This window comes from Convolutriloba macropyga, chromosome 11 (assembly GCF_964194025.1).
Source record: "Convolutriloba macropyga chromosome 11, txConMacr16.3, whole genome shotgun sequence".
Lineage (NCBI taxonomy): Eukaryota > Metazoa > Xenacoelomorpha > Acoela > Convolutidae > Convolutriloba > Convolutriloba macropyga.
In genome coordinates, this window is record NC_134478.1 from 18,548,556 (window position 1) to 18,571,896 (window position 23,341).

At 36.9% G+C, this 23,341-nt stretch overlaps 1 protein-coding gene across 6 annotated transcripts; it reads left to right on the forward strand.

Moving 5' to 3' along the window:
• Nucleotides 1-72: 72 nt before the first annotated feature.
• On the forward strand, nt 73-22,118 carry LOC142349221 (uncharacterized). 6 transcript variants are annotated; one of them, XM_075400641.1, is made up of 7 exons: nt 136-219; nt 1,621-1,656; nt 1,742-2,389; nt 13,715-14,172; nt 14,611-14,875; nt 20,206-20,277; nt 21,276-22,118. In XM_075400641.1, exons 3-7 carry the CDS (start codon nt 1,900-1,902, stop codon nt 21,977-21,979), a joined length of 1,989 nt encoding a protein of 662 aa, XP_075256756.1. In that variant the 5' UTR covers nt 136-219; nt 1,621-1,656; nt 1,742-1,899; the 3' UTR covers nt 21,980-22,118. The 6 variants fall into 6 exon arrangements, with proteins under 6 accessions (XP_075256753.1, XP_075256757.1, XP_075256756.1 ...); XM_075400639.1 differs by lacking the exon at nt 136-219 and adding an exon at nt 242-286; XM_075400638.1 differs by lacking the exon at nt 1,621-1,656 and having other exon boundaries at nt 73-207.
• Nucleotides 22,119-23,341: the final 1,223 nt, after the last annotated feature.

Here is a 23,341-nt window from a genome sequence, read left to right on the forward strand (position 1 = left end):
TCAGTGATAAAAATAAAAGCGTTATAACATTTATGGTTGTATAAAATTACATCATTACCATCTCGCTTTATATTTAGAACAAGAGAATTCTAGCTGTTCTGTTTATTATTCGAGAAAAACAAAAAATAAAGTTGTGGTTAAAACACAAAAACGCCAACTGCACCAAAACATATTCTAATTTCACCTAAATTTTTTGATAAAATTTAAGTAAGATAAACGGTAATTGGCGTTGTGAGAAAACTTCAAAGAATCTTTTTTCTCAACGCATAATTTTGTGTTTCCTAGAGTAGAACTTACATAATTTTGCGTTTCTAAGCGTAGATCTAACGTAATTTTTGTGTCTCTAAGCGCAGATTTTACAAAGTTTTCCACTTCGAAGCGTAAATCTTACGTAAATCTGGAGATTCAAAGCGTAGATCTAAAATAGAACTAATAAATTTTAGCTTTTCATTTAGAGTTGACACAACATAAGTTCATCACTTAAACTTTTGCGCTGTTCTTACAAAGAATAGTTTTTAACTTGGAGTTGATATTGAAAATTCTTTGAATAGTTGCTTTTTTAATTTTTTGGGTTCCATAGCCAATTGTAGAGTTTCATTACATTAAAAAGTTGATTTTATTTTGCAAAAATTCTCATAGCTTTTAAGCATAAAGTTCGGGTGCCGTGTGTGAACTAAGATCAAACGAGGTTTTTTAAACCTAATACATCTTCTCAGCAGAACTACCGTCAAAAAAACCTCTAAAACTGAAAAGGTTCGTAAAGTGAACTGATTTCTTTGCAGTTGTAAATAAACAGCAAGCCATCTAGTTTTCATTTCTAAGAGAAGAAATCTAGAAATCTATTTTTTTCAGGATCAGACTAAATGTACACTTAGAAACCTGAAAAAGAAGTTTGATTGGAATAATTTCTGTAAGCTATGAAACCCAACTGCCTTTTTAAACTTTTTGCAAAAAATTTGAAAGGCAAAAACCTAAAAAATTCATGGAACAGTTCCATTTTATAAAGCAAAGTTAGAGCAATTGTTCTGGCAGATTCATTACGGATCATTACAGCAAACATAAAACTGAAAAAAATTGTTATAAGACTCTAACAATGGCAATATTTTTTTTCGTTACATGAAATTGTTCAAACTCGCAATCTCATTGATTTGAAAGTTTTTCAGCGGGGAAGTTTTTCAGCAAGTTGTGCTGCGGGGAAGACAAGTTAGGTAAACAAAAAAATTGAATAATCTTAACTCACACACGGCACACATATTTAATTTTTGAAAGGTATAAACAATTTGCAAAACCAACTCAAGTTTTAATTCTTTCGAGGCCAAACAATTGGCAATTGGCCTTGGAAGCTCAATTTCTCAGGAATTGCGATCATTATATTTTGAAAATTTGTAAGATGATTGCCAAGTTGAACGCTGTTTTATCTAAGATCAACGCTAAACCTTAACATTGAATTCATGCAAAATCAACACCAATTTAATTGACAAATATCTAGTATCAACGACAAAATGTAATCGGTGACTTTATTTAAGATATACGTATAGAAAAGACCAAATTATGTCAGAACTACGCTTCTGAACGCCAAAAATTGGAGGATCTACGCTTAGATTCGCACAATTATGTAAGATATACGAAAAATTTTAAAATCTATGATTAGAAACGGTAAGGTTTTATTTTTAACGCCTTAAGCGTAATACATAAATTCAACGCATTCACCGCTAATGCTACATAAATTTACGTTTTTTAGGTTTTAAGTTTCACTGAAAACAAGGTCCTTCAAGTTTTCTACAAAGTTGTGGCCGAATTGGACTGCTACCTTTTGATTGTTCTAGCAACAGCTTCCGAAGAGCAGTAGCAGTCGTTAAGTCAAGTTGGCAAGATTATCTAGCTTGGAGGAGGAACAAAATGTGGAAAATATTCTTTCAGCTGCAATTTACCTATAAAAACTTGTCACCGTTTTCCGATAATGATCCAAATGTGAGAAATAAGAAGAAGAATTTTAATAATGGACAGTCTCACAAATCTGATAAACGAGGAACACGGCAGCAATTTGTGTTGCCCGAAAATAGGACAAATTCTTTCTACGACGCCATGAACATAATAGTATCTTCACTTTTGTCTTACTTTACATCATTCTCCATCTTTCTTAACCTTATTGAGTTCTTTGCTTTTGCAATATCGACATTTTTCATGTTATGCATTATATTGGACATGCCTAAAGATAGCTTTTGCAAGCTAATTGTGGAACTTGTCGAAAAGTTTGGAGACTTATTGAAATTCCAGGCAGAGATGATGCTGCGTGTTCGCCATAAACAGACAAAGCTGTCAAATATTTTGTTACTCTCAAGGTCAATTGATTGGATGAAGAACCAGCTCAAGGAGCATTTGCGGCCAGGTAAATGACTTGTTTATATATGCAGACCAAACTCAATTATTCAAGAATCGTCTTGGTTAACAACAGTTTACATAACAGCCATTACAGAACCCAGTCATTGTAATTAAAACAGATGTAGCAAAGTGTTTTAAAAAATGTGTTCAAATTTCAAATATCAAACTTAAAACTTTGACTTTATAGTGACTTCAAAAGCAGCCCTAGTGAAGCAGGAATTGAAAACTTGGAAGATATTAAATTCAGTTTGAAGACGATGCTATATATTTTTTTTCGAGAAAAAAGGACTAAAAACCAAATTACTTCAGTTTGAGAAGCCTCTTCATCCAAAATTTTCAATACCAATACCTTTTTAGTGAGGAAATACACTAAAAATACTGAATTAATTAACAATAGTAATTTGGAAATTTTTTGCTTAATAAATGTCACTGGAAATAGGTTCTGATTAGGTTGTTCAAATCCTTGTAAGTTTCGAAACTGAAAAGATATTTTCGGAGAAAAAATAAAACGCAAGTTACGATTTCTTGCTCAACCAGGGAGTTTATCCACCATACTTATATCGCAACAATAAAAAAACACGCTTTCTATTGACTTCTCTTTGCATTCGTTTGGCGTGATTAGAATGTGATCCACTTTGAAAGGAATATCGAAAGCGGTGAACGCAAAGTAAGCCGAAGTAAAAGTAAGCCGACATAAAAGCAAGCCGAAAGTTATGTAATAGTTAGGTAAACTATCCAAAATAATCCGGAAACCGCTGGCCGGTTATCGCGCCCACCGGCCCGCCAGGGGCAACTTAAAATACGGGTGTGCCAAAATTTTTCGGCTTACTCGACCTCATTTTCAAAATTTGGCTTGCTTGCCTATCAGCTTGCTTGATGGTCACCATTAAATACAAAGCAGACTGAAATCCGATTTTATATCGATCCCGTTCATGCAACAAAACAATTTATTTAAAAAGTTTAGCTTTGAGGAGTGATATTATCATGAATTCTATACATATCAAGAAGAGCAAAAAACCATTGTAAAGGCGAAAAATCAACCTGTTGAAGTTAATGAAAATTAGCCGAAGTTTAATCCGCAAAACTCTTACAAATTATTAGTTTAGAATACTTTTTGTTAATATATCAATCGAAACAAACAAGTTCAGAGCAAGGAGCATCTTGAGTGACCACCTCCAGTGGTACCTAACTGCAAAAATCGCAAAAACTGTTGAATAAACATGGTGATGAGCGTCCAAACAATCACTTCTGGTGAAAGTTGTTAATCATACAAGATAGCAAAAACTGTTTTGTTAAATGGAAATTATGTACATAAATGCGTTACAAACAACAATATAACTCAAAGTTATGCTCAGGAAGTCAACCTTTTTTAACAAAAAAGGATCGCGATAACTCAATTATAAATTATTGGCTGAAGCTGGTGAGTGTTTTCTTCATATCATAGATAGCAGTTTTTTCCATAACAATCACAAAAATTATTGGAAACAAAAATTTTTATCATCAGTTTGACTTAATAATAATAGTCAAAAGGACTGTCCGTGAAAGTAACTTAAATTTATTTGAAAATTTTGGTTAAGTATCAGATTAATCGCTGCTGCTCAATTAAGTTGATTTGACAATTAAATTAGGGCAAAAAGGTCATTCCGTGAAACACATATCTCCAATTAAACTTTATTTCACAATTTCAAGATTTTTTCTGCAAACAGAGCCAACACTAATAGATTTGTAAATAAATTTTTTGACGTGTTTTTCAAATTCATTTACGATTATAAGGTTCCACATTTTAAATACAATCTGCTGCGTTGCGACTAAAAATTGATCAATCATACCTCATCAATCATCAAAAATTGATCAAATCATCAAAATTGCATCCAATCTAAAATTTGGTTGAAATTCATGATTGAGCATGTCCAAAAGTTTTTAGGCCCCCCTAATTGAGAATAGTTTAGTCATTCAAACAGTCATACTTCTCGTCGCTCTACCTAGAACAAAGTTTCGTAAAGTACCTCACTCAAAACGATGTCAATCTCTAGCAATATCAAAATTTAAGCAATTTCTTTGAAATGGCCCCTCGCCCCACTGTTTTTTAGCAATTGATACCTGTAAATATTTGACTAACAGCTTGACTGATCAACACATGGGTTTTTTTGTGCAGATGAACATTCTCAGAGTGAATGTTTCCAAAAAAAACATTCTCGTAAAATTTATTAACAGTTAAGATCGAATTTAACATACCCGAGTCGAGGTTTTTTGGTGAATTTTTCTAAAAAATTTGGAGAATGTGGTAAACTTTTCTAGGAAATGCGGTGATTGCGCAGTGACGCAGTGGAAAAAAAATGATTCACTGAATTTCACCGCATTTCTTACAGAAATTCGTAGCAAAATTCACAGAATCGAATTTGGTAGCAAATTTATGTAGGAAATAAGGTAAAAGCCGAGAATGCGAGGAAGAAAAATAATTCAACACGTTTCACCCCATTTCTTACAACAACTCACCACGAACTTTACCACATTTCTTACAAAAATTCACCACATTTGTTATCCAAAGTTTATTGAATATGATTTAAGTTGACACGAAATATCACTAATATGATTGTTGCGGCTGCTCAGGAATCTCAGCAGAACCGACATATCACAGCCTGGTTCTCGAGGTTTACGCTGGCCTGGTTCTTCACTGAACCCGATTGTCTAATGATCTCACAGAAATAATTAGTCGCTCGGACGTATAAAAGAACTGTAACTTTAATTTGTTTACTTTTTGTTGATTGAATTTTAGAAAATCCTTAGTGATAATCTGCGTTCAATCTCGAGCTGAAGTCTGCAAAACTTCAGCCAGTAGCTAGTCTTGTTGCTAACTTCCCGTCAAGTAAACTCAACTAACTTAAAACTCTCAGGATCTTAAGACCTAACAAAACTTACCAAAAAGACAAAAGTTGTTAAAGACTTTTATTTCAGTCTAAACTGAGATCCAACTGCTCTTGGTAACAGTTTCTAATGGTTCTAAATACAATTCGGTTTCACTATTCAAACAACTAGGTTAAAATGAATAACCCAATATTTATCATTTGTAACATCATTGCTACTTATTTCTGATTGGTTAATCAAGAAAGTGAATTAGGTCATTTTTTACATAGTAATATTTGTTGACATAAGCACGGATAATTATTACGTAGCTCTCAATGCCTTGATTGTACGATATTTGGACTTTAATGAACACCTAAAGTATCATAAATGATCAACTTAAGAAATTTAACAAGAAATGACAAAATATCGAAAAATGTCAAATTTGCACCATATAAGTGCTAACAGCCACAGTTGTAGACCTGATGCAATAACGTTCGTTGAATTGATGAGATGCCGAGAAGAAACTTAACACTAAATGAAAAAATATCGAAAAATGCCAATTTGCACCAGAGTGCTAATAGCCACACTTGTGGATCTGATGCAATAACGTTCGTTGGGTCCATGAGTAGCTTAGAGATTATCCTAATCTTGTGCGATAACCTCGGGCTGCTCAGGTTTTCCCTTCCAAATCGGGGGGTGTACAAAATTTCGGTTCCAATTTGTAAAATTTTTCAGTTTTGACCATTTTTGAGTTCTGGCGAATTCTAATTTTTTCTCAGTTTCAAAGGTTATTTATTGCTGTCTGATGGCGTCTGTAGCTGATTTGAAGTGGCGCCAACATCGCTGGGCCTGTTTTCAATCTCGGAAACATCATCGCAGAATACTGGCGCTAATTTCACGACTGGCCAGTTCAGTTCTCCATGTGCCATTTTGACTCTCGCTGATCGCACAACACCGTCGATACCAGTGTAGATCTCAATGATTTGTCCCAGTTTGTACTCACAGAGTTTCACAGAGTCAGCTACAAGCCATACTAACTTGCCTTCTTTCGGGTTTGGCGCATGTTCTTTTGACCACTTAGATCTCTGGTTGCATTGTGGAAGGTATTCACGAGTCCATCTTTTCCATATCATGTCGGCATATACTTGAACAGTTTTGAATGAAATTCTCAGGTCAAGGTAGCGCTCACTGGATGGCATGAATGGTGCACTCGCGTTCTCTTGTCCTAGCAAAAAATGATTTGGTGTGAGTGCCGTCAGGTCTTCAGGTCCATCACTTACTGCTGTCAGGGGTCTTGCGTTGAGTTTCTGCTCTACAAGACACTTTGTTGTGCTCAGTACCTCGTCGGTAAGGCTTCGGTTGTCCAAGATTGGAATCATGATATTCTTGCCACTTTGAACCAGTTTTTCCCAGATTCCACCAAAGTGTGGGGTTCCAGGTGGGTTGAGCTTCCAAACAATCTTTTTCTGAGCTAAGTCACTCTCATTCTTAGCTTTATCCCACTGGTTCATGAAAACTTTCAGCTCATTGGCTGCTCCACCGAAGTTTGTTCCGTTGTCGCGGATGATGGTACTTGGGTAGCCACGTCTCGCAATGAATCTTGTTACTGGAGCTAGAAATAACTCGGTGTCCAATGACTGTGCGACTCCGATGTGCACTGCTCTCGTTATTAGAAAAGTAAAAAGACAGCATCATATTTTCAAGGTACGTCGTAAGAACTTCACTTTGATGGGTCCAAAGTTATCAACACCGGTATGGATAAATGGGAACACATGTTCATCAAGTCGTTCTCGGGGTATGTCTGCGATCGGTGGGTGGATTGGGTTGGCGTTCCTGTGTCTGCATTTGATACATCTCGATTTAATTTTTCTTAATGAGTTTCGCAATCCAGCAATCCAGAACTCTTGTTGAAGAATGTTTCTCACCTACTCTGTGCCCTCATGTAGGTTATTTCAAAGTGCTTTCTCCAACAAGAAACTGTCCAACAATTTTGGGTGTTTTGCATTATAATAAAGGTTTGAATGGTTCAGCGGACCTTTCACTCTAGTTGTTCCATATTCTTCTAAGAAGGGTGACAGTTTTGCGATGTTCAATGTTTTTGGAGATCTCTTTGCTGTTTGCTATCGACTTTGAAACATTCGGGAAGCTTTCGTTTTGGACAAATGGAAACAGTATTTGCTCTGATTGATGAATTTTGTCTGCTTTAAGGGTTCCCCTCTTCTTCGTCTTGAACCTCATGCAGTAGGCAATGAGGTTTCTAATTCGGCTGAAGGTATTGTATCGCCTCCAGTCAAACAGTTGGTCTAGTTAATTTCGTTGGCTACAGAACTGGTAACTTGCTCGGGTTCGAGTTCGTTCTCTTGACACCATGGCTTTGACCAGTTATCTTCGCTCCGCTGTAGCCATGCTGGCCCGTTTAGCCACATGAACTCCTTGAGGCCTTCAATGAACATTCCTCGGGTTCCGATGTCGGCAGGTTTGGGTTCTCGAAAACTTTGACGTGTCTCCATTGATCCATCGATGAGTTTTCTAGTATCTCCAATGCTCTGTTCGTTACAAACACATTTTGTCTCTTTTGCGCTGCTTGTAGTCACTGCAGCACTGCTGATGAGTTGGTCCAGTGACAGATTTTGTTGATTCGAACATCATGTTCGCTGAGCATCTGCTTTCTGAGACGAACACCGTAAACTCCTGCTTGGAGTTCTAACTTCGGTATTGTCATATGTTTGACGGCTGCCACAGGACATTTCCCTATTACATAGGTCAATCTTAACTTCGCTTAATCTTGCAGCTGTGCCACGATGCACATTGTCTATTCTGACGCATCTGTGAAAATGTGAAGTCTCAGGTTTGAGACATCCATTTTCGGAATAAAGTTGATTTATTGACATCGTCCTTATTTGTCTCAACTCAGAGCACCAATCAATGAACAGTGTTGAGTGGTCTGCAGACAATTTTTTGTCCCATGCTTGCCCCATTGCTGCCCAGATGCATTTGAGTAAAAACCGCATTCGCATGGTGAAGGGTGAACATTTCCCAAGTGGGTCGAACACTGCTGTGACAAACGATAGGACAACTTTCTAAGTTGTTTTTGCTGGAACTTTTTGCTCAGTTCCGCGACAGACACTGAAACTGTTTGTGTCCACATTCAAGTTTAATCCAAAGATTGAAGATGCTTGTGGTTCTGCTTCGAAAGTTTTCACAGCTTTCGTTGACCTGTCTGTCTCTGAGATATGTGACTTGACTTCATCGTCACTTGTTATCCATTTCGTCAGTTTGAATCCAACTTTGATGAGGATGTATCTGACTTTCTGGTAGATTTCGATCGCTTCTTGAATAGTTCTGACTGACTTGAGGAAGATGTCTATGTAGAAGGTTCGCTGAACAGTTTTAACGAGACTTTCGTCGTTGACTGCATTATCTTTCGCCACATGGAGCAAAGCGTAATTTGCACAATTTGGCGAATTTTTTGCCCCAAAAACGTGTCGCGTGTATTCGTTTACTTCCATTTTTTGCTCTGGGTCTTTTCGCTATAGAAATCGGAGAAACGGCAGTCGTCGCTTGGGGCAGCGATTTGCAGAAACGTCGCTTCTATGTCGGCTGATAAAGCTATTTGGTGTCCTCGGAAGCCAAAAAATTCCGATTGGACCCTGCATCAGGTCTGGTCCAGATAGGAGCTTGTAGAGGGCTACTCCTTGATAATTTGCTGCTGCGTTGCATGCTCTTCTGATTTTTCAGGTTTATGCGGGTTTTTGACAGGATGATGTGTTAGATACCATTGCAGTTTATCTTTGGTTTCATTTAGTTCAGCTTCATCAACTTTCCGAACGTATCCAGCGTTGACATCCGTATCAATGGTTTCTTGGTAGCGCTTCTTTAGCGTCTCGTCTTTCTGTAGGCGTCGTTCTAGGGACTTGAGTTGCCCCATTACAGAGTAGAACTTGTTTGGCAACTTCACTTCATCATTTCGCCACAGAAGTCCTATTTCAAATCTTTCACCGTTGAATAGATTTGTTTCACCAACGTCCTGATTGCTCGTTGTTCCTCTTGTTTTGAATGCCCGGCAACACCGCAGTTTGAAGCGTAGGACTCGATATCCCACCACTTGCTCAACTGATTTGCTAATTTATCATCTTCAATTGATGTTGCTGTTGTGGCAAAATTTGCTGCCTGCTTCGCTCGTAACAGACCACTTAAAGCCCAGCAAATTTTTTGATTTCACTGCCGATGGTGCTGCTTTGTCTTTTTTTCTTTTTGAATTGGGAAGGGTGGTGAATAATGTAACAATCTTGTCCAAGAATTACTTGAACCTCGTGTAGACTGTAGGTCTGATTCGGCAAGTTTCTCAAATGGGGGTAACGGTGTTTCAACTCTAGCAGCTCTACAACCTGGTCGCCTAACTTCAGTTTCTCGAGCACATAGAACTGCATTGTTGTCAATGGTCTTGACGTCTTGTGAGCCATGGATCCCTGCATCTGATAAGAACGCTTTTTGGAACTGAAGTTGAAGTTAAGACACATCTGACTTGTGTACAAATTAAATTGAGGATCCTGAATCACACGTTGCTAGTATATTTAGGTTTAAGTCTCTGTTTGTCAGCTTGATTCGCACCATTGGGAGTCCTCCTTGAGTGATATTAGTTGCTACTTCCGTTGTAGCATATGAGACATTCTTTGTAATATCCTTCTTCGGCAAGTCGCTGCACAAAATTCTGTTGAGTCGCGTTCCATAGCTGGGTACACTACATGTCCTGCTTTTGCAGACCTTCGACATGTGACCTGGTTTCAAACAACCAAAACACAGTCGGAACTTCTGACCATGCTCTTGCCGTTCATTTACTTTCATTGATTTGAACTTTTCAGAAGTCCAAATGGGGCACTGTCCGTCTTTGAAGGGACATTCGAGATTCTTGGGTTTGGTTGACTCTTCTGCGTTTGAAGCAAAGGTCCTCGTCTTCATTTTATCCCGGCTTTGAAATTGATTTCTGAAGAACGACGAGTTTGTCTGTGCTAAAAAGCTCTCATGGGTTACTGCTATGGAGGCAAATTATGGATTTAAAACAACCGGGTTGCCTCCCAGCAGTTGACGATCTTGCACATACTGTAACCACTGTTCTCTCAGTTGAGGCGAAAGTTTTTCCGTTCTTGAATTTAGCCCTGCTTCCGATTCTAAGTCGGATGTGTATCTAAGTTGAGTTAAAGTTTTTACCACATTTATAAACAAACTTGCAAATTTGACGATGCTCGTAGAAACGTCGTGCCAAACTAGAGGTTGGGTATTTATTTTCTTGAATTGCGCATTGACTATGACACTTGATCTGCAATACTTCTCACAGAGTATATCCCAAGCATGAAAGTATGGTTGTGAGCTAAATCCCGCTCCCAATTTTGCCGCTTTCGCTTGACCTCTGAGAGTTGTCTTCAACTATTGCATCTTTTCCGTATCGCTGATTGGTTTTTGATGAGCAGCAACATCAAAGAGGCCCGACCACTCTGGCCATTCCAGAGGATCTCCTGAAAACTCAGTCAGTTTTAGTTTTGGCAACCCACTGGCACCACTGCATGATACCGGTTGGTAAAAGAGTTGGGGAGTAGTTTGGTTCAGTGTGCTGCTGTTTCTGCTCTCGTTAGACCTGTTTCGAGAGTTATTAATGGGACTCTGACTCCTGTTTCTGTCCTGAACTGCTGACGTTCCCTGCTGCTGAAACGTCGTCCTTGTCAACGGCGCTGGTGGTTCCGTTACTCTATTTGATTTACGGATTTCTGGTTTTCTTAGAATGCTTGGTTCTGTCAGTTGCGTTGAGAAAAGTCCTTCACCCGGTTGGAACAACGGGATAGTTTCCCCTGATCCACATGCCCTTGAGCTTCCTTTGGTCAGCTCAAGTTCCAGACGTCTTTGTTCTTCGTCGGCCTCTGCTTCCTTTTTTTGTTTTCTAGGGCTCGCTCATGCTGTCGAAGACAGAGTTCATCTTCCTGCTGTTGCATCTGTAGACGTATCTTCTGTTCTTGTTGTTGTTGTTGTTGTTGTTGTTGTAAACGTAACTCTTGTTCTCGTTCTTGTTTTAATTGTTGCTGTTGTAATCGTAATTCTTCCTGCTGACGACGAAGTTCTAACTCTTCGCGCTCCTGCTCTAACTCCTATTGCCGCTCTTGCAGTCGTTTCTCTGTTTTTTTCTCAGCTCTTAGGTTTTCGATCTCCATTTCGTCGATCTTCCGCTTTCTCGATGATCGCGAGTTGACGTTACTGGGTTGTTTTCTGCTTCCGTGTGTAGCAGAAAACCTGGAAAAGTCCTCGAAGTTCTCTTCGGCGTTTTCTATTGCTCCATTTCCTGTAGCAATTAGAGTTTTGTTTGGGTCTTTGTCACCAGCCGACGTGGAGGATACTGCCGATATTTGAATTCCACAATCCTTGTTGTGTCTGTACAGCTTGATCAGGTCTAGATAGTAACTCCTCATATCACTGAAACTCACAAATTCTTGGTTGCAAACTACTGGCTTTGTTATGCGGGGCCATTCTGCGTAAATTTTGTCTAGATTTTGCACTAGCTCTTCCATTTGATTATACAATCTCTGTTGTTTTTTGGAGACGTTTAAGTTTTCTGCCATCAAATTCTTTTCCAAAATTGACAGTTCTTTAAAATTTGTTTTAGTAGCTTCTACTAATTTGTATGCTCGTAGTGTGTCTTTGAATTATTCGACAAGTTCTGATCGGAAACGTTCAATGTTTCGGAGAAAGGGCATCAATTCAATTACCCATCGCAAAACTTTACTTTTTTCTTCTAAGATACGCTTCGTGTCACTGTCGAAATTTTCAAAATACTTTAGTTTTAATAGTAACGTTTGCTGTTGTCTGTTTTCCCCAAGTTTATTGTAAGTTTAAAAAAAACATTGATATGCTCTTTCTGTAGATACTGTTTTCTTCCGATCTAAGTGAATTTTTACATCAGCAAGGTGTCCGTCAAATGTTTTGAGCAATTCAGCTTGCTCACTTTCTAGTCTCTTGAGTTGGCCTGACATCTTGTAGTCAGCCGTTTTCCGATGTCTATCGGAGCTCTCCCCAGTCATCGTAAGAATTTCGTTCTGGTCCACCAACTTGAATCGAAGATTCGTTGGTGTTCGTATTGTTGTTGTTGTCCGGGTCGGTAGACCAAATGTTGCGGTTGCTCAAGAATCTCAGCGGAACCGATGTATCACAGCCTGGTTCTTTAGGTTTACGCCAGCTTGGTTCTTCAATGAATCAGATTTCTAATGACCTCGCAGAAATAATTAGTCGCTCGGACGTATTAAAGAATTGTAACTTTATTTTTATTGATTGAAATTGAGAAAGTCCTTAGTGATAATGTATGTTCAATCTCGTGCTGAAACTTGTAAGTCTTCAGCCAGTAGCTAGTATTGTTGCTAACTTCTTCTTGTCAAGTAAACTCAACTAACTTAAAACTCGCAAGATCTTAAGTTCTAGGCAAAATTAGCAAACAGACTAAAGTTTTAAAGATTCAAGTATTAGTCTAAACTGAGAACCAACTCCTCTCGGTAAAAGTTTCTAATGGTTCTAAATACTAATCCGTTTCACTATTCAAACAATTGGGTTCAAGTAAATAATCAAATATTTATCATTTATAACATCATTGCTACTTGTTTCTGATTGGTTAATCAAGAAAGTAATCTTGGTCATTGTTTACATAGTAAATGTCAAATTACTGCAATCTTTACTTTTATTGATATAAGCACGGATAGTTATTACTTAGCTCTATATGTCTCGTACGTACGGTATTTGACCTTTGATGAAAACCTAAAGTATCATAAAATGAACAACTTAAGAAACTTAACACTAAATGACAATATATAGAAAAATACAAATTTGCACCAGAGTGCTAATAGCCACACTTGTGGATCTGATGCAATAACGTTCGTTGGGTCCATGAGTAGCTTAGAGATTATCCTAACCGTGTGCGATAATCTCGGGTTGCTCAGGTTTTCCCTTCCAAAAAGCGGGGGGTGTACAAAATTTCGCTCCCAACTTGTAAAAATTTTCAGTTTTGACCATTTAGAGTTTTGACGAATTCTAAGTTTTTCAGTTGTAAAGGTTATTTCTTTCTGTCTGATGGCTTTTGTAGCTGATTTGAAGTGGCGCCAACAGTAAGTGACAGTTGGCGTAGTGGAATAAAAAGTTGAAGACAGATTGGAGGCGCGAACCCTTCTGCTGAAGTTTCTTTTTTGTAAGAATACCAAAAATGCGGTGAAAATGAATAATTCACCACTATTCACCGCATACACCGCAAAAAGATGTAAGAAATACGCAGTGAAAATTGTTTTTTTTTCACCGCATTTCACCGCACTTCTCACGAAAATTCACCGCCAAATCTCGACCCGGGTGTTGATTTGATCAATTGCAAGCTGCTGCCAGATATTTTGAGTAAATCACTTCTATTGAGTCAGACTTGAATTTAATCAGTTTTTGTGACATAATTGAGTCACTTTCATTGTTTCAGGAAGAAAAGACCCCAACAAAAGTTGTCAATTTAAATGCTTCGATATAAAGCCAGAAATGCGTCCCAACTTCCAATTGCAAATTACTAAAAACAGCCACTTATTTGAGTTCCGATATCGAGATAATCAGAAACAGAGATCAATCAAAATCAAGTTTCTCGAACACAGTGTCCTCAACGATCAAAGAATTTGCGTAGAATTGTATGTTCCTCAGAACAACAATGATCTACCCCACGGATACCATTTAATTACTCCAGTTGTCTTTATATCTCAGCAAAACAGCAAAATATTTCTTCGCCCGGTTGAACTGACACTACCGCTTATAGAAGAATTTCAAGTCGAAAAAATTTTGTATCCGAATTCTGAACCGCGTCATAAAATTGAGCTCAACAATAACAACGTTGTGGTCAAGAAGTTTTCCTTTTCGGGAGCTGGAGTTGCCGCGAAAAAACAAGAGTCGGTGAGAGTTTTAAATTTTTTCTATAAAAATATCTGAATTATGCAAGGTTGGGATATTAAACTAGATGGATCAAGTTATGTTTCAGTATTGGTAAAAGCTTTCATGTTTTCATCTTTTTCTTGTTTTATATGAAGAAGACATACGGCACTGACCCTCTCAAAAACATCTGGAGTTGTTTGTCTATTCTACCCATAGTTTGTCTATTCTACCCATTAAAGATTACTTCACTTGGTCTCAAAATTTATAAAACGCAGAGAACAAACAGAACTATCAGCTGAGTTTGAAAAGTTTGTTGAATCTTTGACCCATAACTAATAGCAACGTGTATTTCTATCACGGGGCATTCATTATGGGCTTCATTGTCATATTTTTAACTTAACTGTTCAACACTTCATTGTCATGCCAGTGTTTCGTACCAATTATTATATTACTTTTTAGCTTGTTGCATCATTGCGCTTGCTGGACTCCTTCGACGAGGCTATTCTGTTCGAGCCAGACCGGACTTTTTTCTCAATGAAGCAGATACCTGACAGGAAACGACAAGGTCAGGGAAAACTCCTGTTTGACTGTCGTGCTTTCCGAAGTTGGCAGGAACATGATGCTTTCAGGCAGATGACCAACTCCTCCTTCGCGTCCATAAGCCACACCAAACATTTCCGCGATATTCCGAACGCAAACGATGGAATAGTTATCACTATTGACGGTAATCGTCTTTTTATTCCCACATAGTATCATCAAATTAAAAATGCAATTCTTAGATAACGGGATAAGCTAGTCATTGAGCACTTGGGTTTCAATTGTTGATCTATAAAATGGAATCACCTAAGCTTCACCAAATTCGTGACATCAACCGGAAAAAAACAACATTATTTTTTTTATTTCTACACGCTTTTTTGTCAGCATTTAACTATATAAAACTAACGAAACGAAGTTCCACGAAAGAGAAATTATCCATTTTCAATTTGGGTATAAATCAGTGTCAGAAAGGAAACTTTATATTCTTCATGCAGTTGAATTGTCTCAATTGTTGAAAACGGAAACATAATTTATATATTCGAGAAGAAACCGCCACAGAATATTATGAAATAAGAAAAGCGAATTCAAACGACTCATAATGATAGAACATTTTGTTTCAAATAGATCCCGTGGAATCAATAAATGGCAGACATCGGAATGAGAAGAGCAAAAAAAATTAATGGCTGCCTCATGACAGAAAAGTTAATTAGGTTCTCGATCTGTTTCATAACTCTGAGGACAATGTGAGCTGTCACCAGCCTTGCTGTAAATTGAATTTCGTCAAGACAAATTGCTATTAGATGATGAATCTTAAATTAAAAAAAAACAGGAAGCAAAAAGATAGATAAAAGTATAATGGATGCTTTGTTATTGAAATTGAAAAGAAACATTGCACATCCAAAATCATTAAAGATTCATAAAAGAAAAAGTGACAACTATAACATTGAATGAACAAACCAACAATTTTTTGCGTTCTTTAAAAATTTGAAAAAATTATATCGTGAAAAATTTAAATGTTACAAAAATCATGATTGTTTAATTGGCAACAAACAGTCCGAGAAAAATAGACTGCTTTTCAAAGTATCATCATTACATGGATACGTTAAGAGGTTTTTAGGCAACGTGCTCAGAACTTCATAACTTCTCCAGATTAATTTTTCGTCATAGTACCTGCTCCTACTAAATGTCAGATGAAAAGTTTTCTGCTTTTTTGTTTATGACAGTCAAAAGTAGATAGCGAGATCCCATTTGAACTTTTTTAGTAGTTAAGAGAAAGGCAAAGCAAGCTAAGCTGTAGTTGAGCAGGAAACGAAAATGTAGTATTTTCTCCTGGAGCTTAATTTCTGTAGATTCAAAGTTTGATCAATGATGACACTCTTGCACTGCGCCGTTTAATCAGTTTTCAAAGGTAACCATTTTGTGACTATCAATGGTGCTCAATAGTACGGACCTTGTAAGTGGCTTATCACTAGAAAGTTTTTCGTAATAGGATTTTGGAGTCAGTCTCTGACATTGTGTTTATCATTTTAGAGTCAGTTAAGCGCTATCAGATACAAGTTCTCTTTTTGTGCTGCTTTGAAGCAAAACTTTTCAGCTAAAGAATGAATGGTTTATTGTTACGCAAAAAAGTCTTGACTACATAACATGGATCTGTATAGCACAAGGACGAACTATTTGAAACTCAATTTTTGTGCATCTTGTTTGATTTAAGATTGGCGCCCGTCTGAGCACTCTACCACTCTCCAAAATTTAGATTTTTTAATAACTCCTCTCATCATAAATATATTTGATCTGTGCTCTTTTTGGGCATCAATTGCAGTTTTGAGAACAACAATTCACCATTCAAAATCACCATTTCGCCAAACCATCAACCATGGTGAATTTGTTGAAAATGGCAACTTAATTTTTCTTCTGTTTTTAGTCGGTTGCCGACAAATCTCTTTACGTTTTTTTGTGGGACACGATTCTCCTGCAGATATCAACATTCAAAGATTTCAAATCTCATGCTTCTGAAATGATTTTTGGTTTCTGTTATTCTATCACAAAACATTTTCACAATTTAATCGCAAATTGGATTTATTGGCGTTTTTTCGGTAACTGTTTTATCAATGTTTAGAGAGGAAAAATCCAAGAATTCAACAAGTTTGTTTTTCTGCTGACTGTATGCTGCGTTTTTGAATGCATATTTATTCGTATTATTTTTACTTCCGCCACAGATTTTAGAATGTTAAAATTAGCTGGTTTATATCCTTTCCAGACATCCGTTTTGGTAATAAACGAAGTATTCCTCCCCATTTACTCTTTTCTTGATCCTGTCTGAAGCAATGGAGAGAGGTTTCAAAAAGACTCACTGCCCAGAGATTGGAATCCATGGCCCACGACCAGCTTTCTATTTTTCCATTTACAAATTTAGTCGTGATGTCATCAATTACAAAAGATTTCCAATTTTTTTTAAATTATTAGCTTGTAAATGAATTAGTTTAAAATTTGTTGTTGGTTTTTTGCAAAAATTCAATCCCATCTTCGTAGTCAAGAGTGGCCCAGGATTAACTTTGACGTCTCCAATATCGAAAAGTAAATTATGGCAAAAATTCCTTGCGGTGAAGCCTATTGTTTGAGAAAAGTGTTAAATCTAAAACTTTCTGCGGGGGGAATCTTCGTTTCCTATGCTTTTAAAGTTTTATCTCAGTTGATCTGATCAGCGTAGGCGTGAGAATTGGAGAAATCATGCATTATCAATCAACAAATATTTGAGATTTACTTTATTTTTTGAATTGAGTAACTATATATTGCAGATTTTGGCAGGTCAACGATGAGCTCAAAGCAGAAACCGAAAAATAGTAGAGGTTCTAAAAGTTGCTAGACCAAGGTTGATAGTAATGTTTGCTGCACGATTTTGGTAAAAACTGCGGACTGCTTCAAGGTGTAATTTGTATTATTGGGAACGATAAACCAACGACATATTGATTTTTGCTCGTTTGGATTTCAGAAGTTGTTGCATCGATACGTTTTGTGGGTAAGGTATTGTGTGTGCATTGCTAATATTGACTATGGATACAATGCCAAACAGTCTGTTTAAATCAATGATAACCAGAAATACTATCAGTGAATTTTTTAGTCAAATAACCGTTGAAGTCCTCAATTAGCTTTGTTTTTGTGAGCAATTTCAAGTCTGTTTTTTTTTTGCCGTGGTAATTTGCAAGGATCAAAACTGTCATGATTAATTTTTTCATTCAAAAACCAGCTTTTTAAAGATCTAGGAATATCTTATTGGATCTCCTGTTGTGGGTGGCATCGGGTGCTTAGTCGCCCAATAAAGGTCGACCCTTTAATGATGGCTTCCGTCCAATAATTTTTGGTAAATTAAAACAATTTTTCAAAAAAAAACTTTGTTTTTTTTTCAAATTTTTGATTTCTACATTCGAAACTTTGCATAAGCTCTTTTTCAAAGATTGATTGTCTTCGAAAGAGAGTGCCACAGATGAGTAGGTTGATCAAAGGTATTCTTTGATTCACCAATTGACATTTTCATAGATTTACGGTGGAGAAATAATATTTTTAGACGTAAAGTTTTCCGTTTTACTCAAAATTTCGGTCATACAAGCTTACTTTGTTAAAAACGAAATCATTTGAAGTTTACTGCTTTAGAACATTTCAATTCGCCGTTTTCGAATCGAAAAAAAATTCAACAATCAAGCTGTAGCACTCAAATGAAGAACTTCTTCCGACGCAAACGGCTCAAAATGGTCAAAAGTGCTTTAATTTGCAACCCATTCTAACCATTAAGCAGGAGGCAGGGAACTGAAAAAAATAGCTTTTCTGATACAATGATATTTTATGAAACTGAAAAAGATGATAAAAAATTGAGCGAAATCGTATTATAGCAGCTCTATGTAAAGAAAAATTAAAATTCAAATTTATGAAAAACAAAACCCTAAAAAATTCGGATATTAAAACTTAAAGCCCGAAAAACGTATACTATCTAAATTTAGTGAAGAACTCTGCAGCGAGGCTGCTCTTGAAGCAAGAAAAAGCGGCAAAATTTTTCATTTGTACGGATATAAAAAAACCAAAGCCAAAACTCAGCCATATGTATCAACTCTGACGCTTTATTTAAATTTTTAATGCAATTACACATTTCCAAACTTGACAGTTTTTTGAAGACAACTACCAATTAAAAACGGAAATCAATTCAAAAAAACTTTGAAAATTGTACAGTATCGTACCAGAAAACAACATGAGGTTCTAGATAACACCATTAACACCAAAATACAGGACTTTGAGGAGTTCAAATCAATTTTACGGAAATTTGTTATAGAAAACTTATTTCTTAACATCTAGCAGACAGTTTGTATAGTTTTTTTCTTACAAATTTTGAACATCTGTATCATTTTCGTTCTAATATTTTGCATTTTTTCTTCTGAATTTTCACCAAAAAACATTTAATTTCGCAATGGCTGCTTTAAAGCTGACAATGGTTATAACTTAGATTCAAATCCGGATCGAAAGCAGACCATTATTACCTTCACAACTTCTCATAGATACTTTTAAAAAATTGCTGATAGTTTTCATTTTTGCCCGATGACAATAATTCAGTTAAAAGAAGTCTCGAAAATTAATTTTTGTTCCGAATGTTTCGATGTTTCCAAGACATTGCAAAAAATGAGAAAGCAACGTCAAGCTTTTTTGGTCGTCTAGCTAGCAACTTGCGTCCACTTAATTGAATTTTTACCAAAACGTATATCCGTATACTATATATCCCCTAATCCGTACACCTTACTCTTGCTTTTTCTTCTTTAAAAATTTTGTTTCTCATCTTCCAAGAACTCTCACAATTCATCGGCAGATTGGGGGTTCAAAATCAAACTTAAACCAAGTTTGATTTTTTTTTCAAAAAATGGCCAGCAATGGAGGAGCATTTACGATTACAGTTTTAACCAGGACTTCAAAATGTGTGCGATTAACAGCGTATAAGACTATGATTAACAAAAAATGCAACTCCAACGCTAGTTTTCCACAGATTTTTTGCTTAAAACCGCTACTTTTCTGATAACGTTTGCATGCACGCTGTGTTTTAGATCGTGACTTACCTCTGAGTTTCTTTCGTATTCTGACCATGAATACGAGAATTTGGAAAGACAAAATCTCGCTCAGCAGTGAAAAAGAAAACAATATTTGATTATCTTTTCCGCTGAAGCAAACAAAAGATACAAAATCTCCTTTCAAACTTGAAAACTGTTTGCCTCTTTTAAACGCCTAAGCGCATATCTTGCTTGAAGAGCTAGAATCATGATTGAAATGCAGAAATCAAGCTATGCGTATCTTTTCGGTACCACAGTGTAGGACCCTATAGCTTCTAGAAAAACTGTGCGGACGCCTGTCATTCCCTCAAAGTCCCTTGAAAGCAAAGTTTATTATTAGCTTATTTCACTGGCTTAATCAATCAATACACAAAAATTTTTATTTAGTTAAATTATAGATCAAAAAGTCTTAATTTTATGTTCATTTAATTTTTAGAGATACCATCACATATGGAGATCAAGGATGCCAATGAGCTCAGATTTGACAAAACGCCAGAATCCAGAAAAGGTAAGAACTTTTTGACAAAATTTTTAAAATCGGCTTGAAGAAGCTAAATGTTTGCCATGATGAATTACATACCCAGCTCGATTTAGACAAAAGGGGCCTCTGAAAACATTTGGTAGGTGTTTTTTAAGAAACTTCAACCCTGAAAAATACTGGAGAACCAAAAAACTTTGTTTTTCAAAAGCGGCCTCAATAATACCTATAGTCTTAGAAAAAGTGCTCAAAATTTCTAATTTGGATTTTTTGCAGTATTCGACAAAAAAGATGACTGAAAAATTAGTTTAAGTGATAAATTCCGGGCCAGTTTTGTTTCCGTAAATCGAATATTTAGCTCAAAATTAAAACAAAGATAATTTTTGAATACAAATTAAGAACTTGATTCAACTATTTTTTACGGTGCTGATCATTTGTTGTGTAATGAGAATCCTGTAAAAAAAGCTGTACTGACGGATTAAGACAATTGTTTCAAATTTGGCGTGAGATAAATCAGAAAAGCAAAAAAACTTGATAAAAAATAGATATTGATTTTTTTCAATCTTGAAAACACTTGAAGTCACTTGAGAACACTTGAAAACACTACGAGGTTTTTCTCGTACCTCCTGATTGTTTCCTTCAAGGAAGGAACGTGCTTTCAAGATATCATTGCTGTCCCCCGACCATTGTGTTTTGCGATGGCAGTTTTTATACAAAATCGAAATGCTGCCAATTTGTTGGAAAGCTGCCAAAGGCTGAAAATGTTTGAGGACCCTGAGTCCTGCTACTTTGTTTCTTATTGTCTTTTATATGACATGACCACAATTGATTTTCTTCTAGCACTGAAAAAAAAATTGGAAAAACAAATTTGTCGGACAAAAATACACCATCATTTTGCCAATAGGGGTTTTGTTCTAATTCATTTCACGGACCTTAATAATAATACAGACCTGTTGTACAACTAAATATTAACATATATAGCAAAAGTTTCACGCAAACTTGATTAAAATCAAGCTGATTTATTTTAGGCGAGTCCCAGACAATAACGCGTGCGTATAATCTGACGGCCGATATAGAGGAATCAGAAATAATGTTCATTTTTGGTGATCTTGAAATAAACTTTCCAATGTACTCTCCTAGACAAGTTGACGTCAAGACCAAAAACGTGTTGTTGAAGGACGATGTTCAGGAATATTTGCTCGCTTTGGACGCTGGTTGGCTGCAATTCTTGGTAGAGTTCATTAACATTGAAAAGCGATACATGCAGGAATTTCTAGAAATGGATCTAGAAGAGACGATTCGCGTCGAAATTCATAAGGAACTGGCAAAAACAACAACGGAAAACGGAACGAGTCTGGAAAAATTGGAAAAAAGGCTTATGGACTTGCCTGGCTGGGAATCCATAAAAGAAAATTCTTTCAAAATAACGGAGACAGACTTAAAATCGCGAATAGTTGCTATTTGCAAAATACGATTTGATGAAATATACAAAACTCACCCTTACGAAGCGAAGGCACGACTAATGACTGATCTGGAACTTGGTGACGATTCAGCAGCCAGACTTGAAAAGGATAACTTGGAAGAGTTGGCAAAGGTTCTGGTTGGAATTGATAATGCCACCTTGGCAAAACAAATGAAGGAAGCATACGAGAAACACGCGCTCAAATTAAGCGACCACATTCTGCGCAAAATTGGCGTTGACATTCCCCAAGGAGAGACATGTGAAATGTAGTTGTTTTCATAGATGTGACTTCCCCAAGCAATACAATACAGTTTGGAATAAAAATAAGATTCATTTGGTCCTCAAAGTGTAAAAAATACTTGCCCGTACCTAAGGCTCAGTGACAAGCAGTACTGATTCAGAACAATTTCAGAGAAGTTTCAAGTTTCATTAATAATTCAGAAGAATTTCAGAACCAACCGTGAAGTGGCTTCTGAATCCCTCTGAATCAGAGCAAAATTCATAGAAAGTATTCTGTATTCCTCTGATCGGAAGATAATTCAGAATGAATCACTGTAATAACTCTGAATCAGTCAAATGCAGTGTAAAATGTCACCTGAATTAGACTCTGACTCAGTACTGAATTCGGCTGAGAGCTAGGTACGGGTGTATAATTTGCTTCATTTTTTAATCTCTGTGATTTAGTTACATTAGTTAATTCAGTTTTACGACACGCACTCAAGAAAGCCAGTTTATGGTAAAACAACAAACGGTTGTAGAAAGCTTTACCCAGGTTGAGGTCCCAGACGGAAAGTCGATATGTCCAGACCCAGATGAACGCACGACGGGGGTGTCGTGCGTTCAAATTTACATGGTCTGGAAACAAGGAAAAACGCACGAAAGTCTGGACATGAACGCACGAATAGTGTGGTGAACGCACGAAAGTCTGATCATGAACGCACGAATAGTCTGGTGAACGCACGAAAGTCTGATCATGAACGCACGAATAGTCTGATGAACGCACGAAAGTCTGATCATGAACGCACGAATAGTCTGTTGAACGCACGAAAGTCTGATCATGAACGCACGAATAGTCTGGTGAACGCACGAAAGTCTGATCATGAACGCACGAAAGTCTGGACATGAACGCACCAAAGGTCTGATGAACGCACCAAAAAATTGAGCGTTCATCAGACCTTTAGTGCGTTCATGTCCAGACTTTCGTGCGTTCATGATCCGACTTTCGTGCGTTCACCAGACTATTAGTGCGTTCATGATCAGACTTTCGTGCGTTCACCAGACTATTCGTGCGTTCATGATCAGACTAAAAAATTAACCTTTTATGCTTGTAGATGCCCATTGAAGATGAAGACGCCAGAGGGTTCCATCAGTCCACAAATCCACATATAAAGTCTTTTTTTACGTGAGGTACATGAACATCTTTGTACTAATAGTAGACATGCCTTTTTTTGCTAGCGTGAGCAAAATTCAAGGTGTGTCTACCTATCAGCATTAAGAATAAAATGAACCTCTAATAAGACTTTTTATATAAGACTTTTTTTTGACACTCATTCAAGAAAGCTGAAACATATATCATACATCATAGACACACATCATAGACTCAAACCAAAAGACCGAAGCGAGAGACGAGCG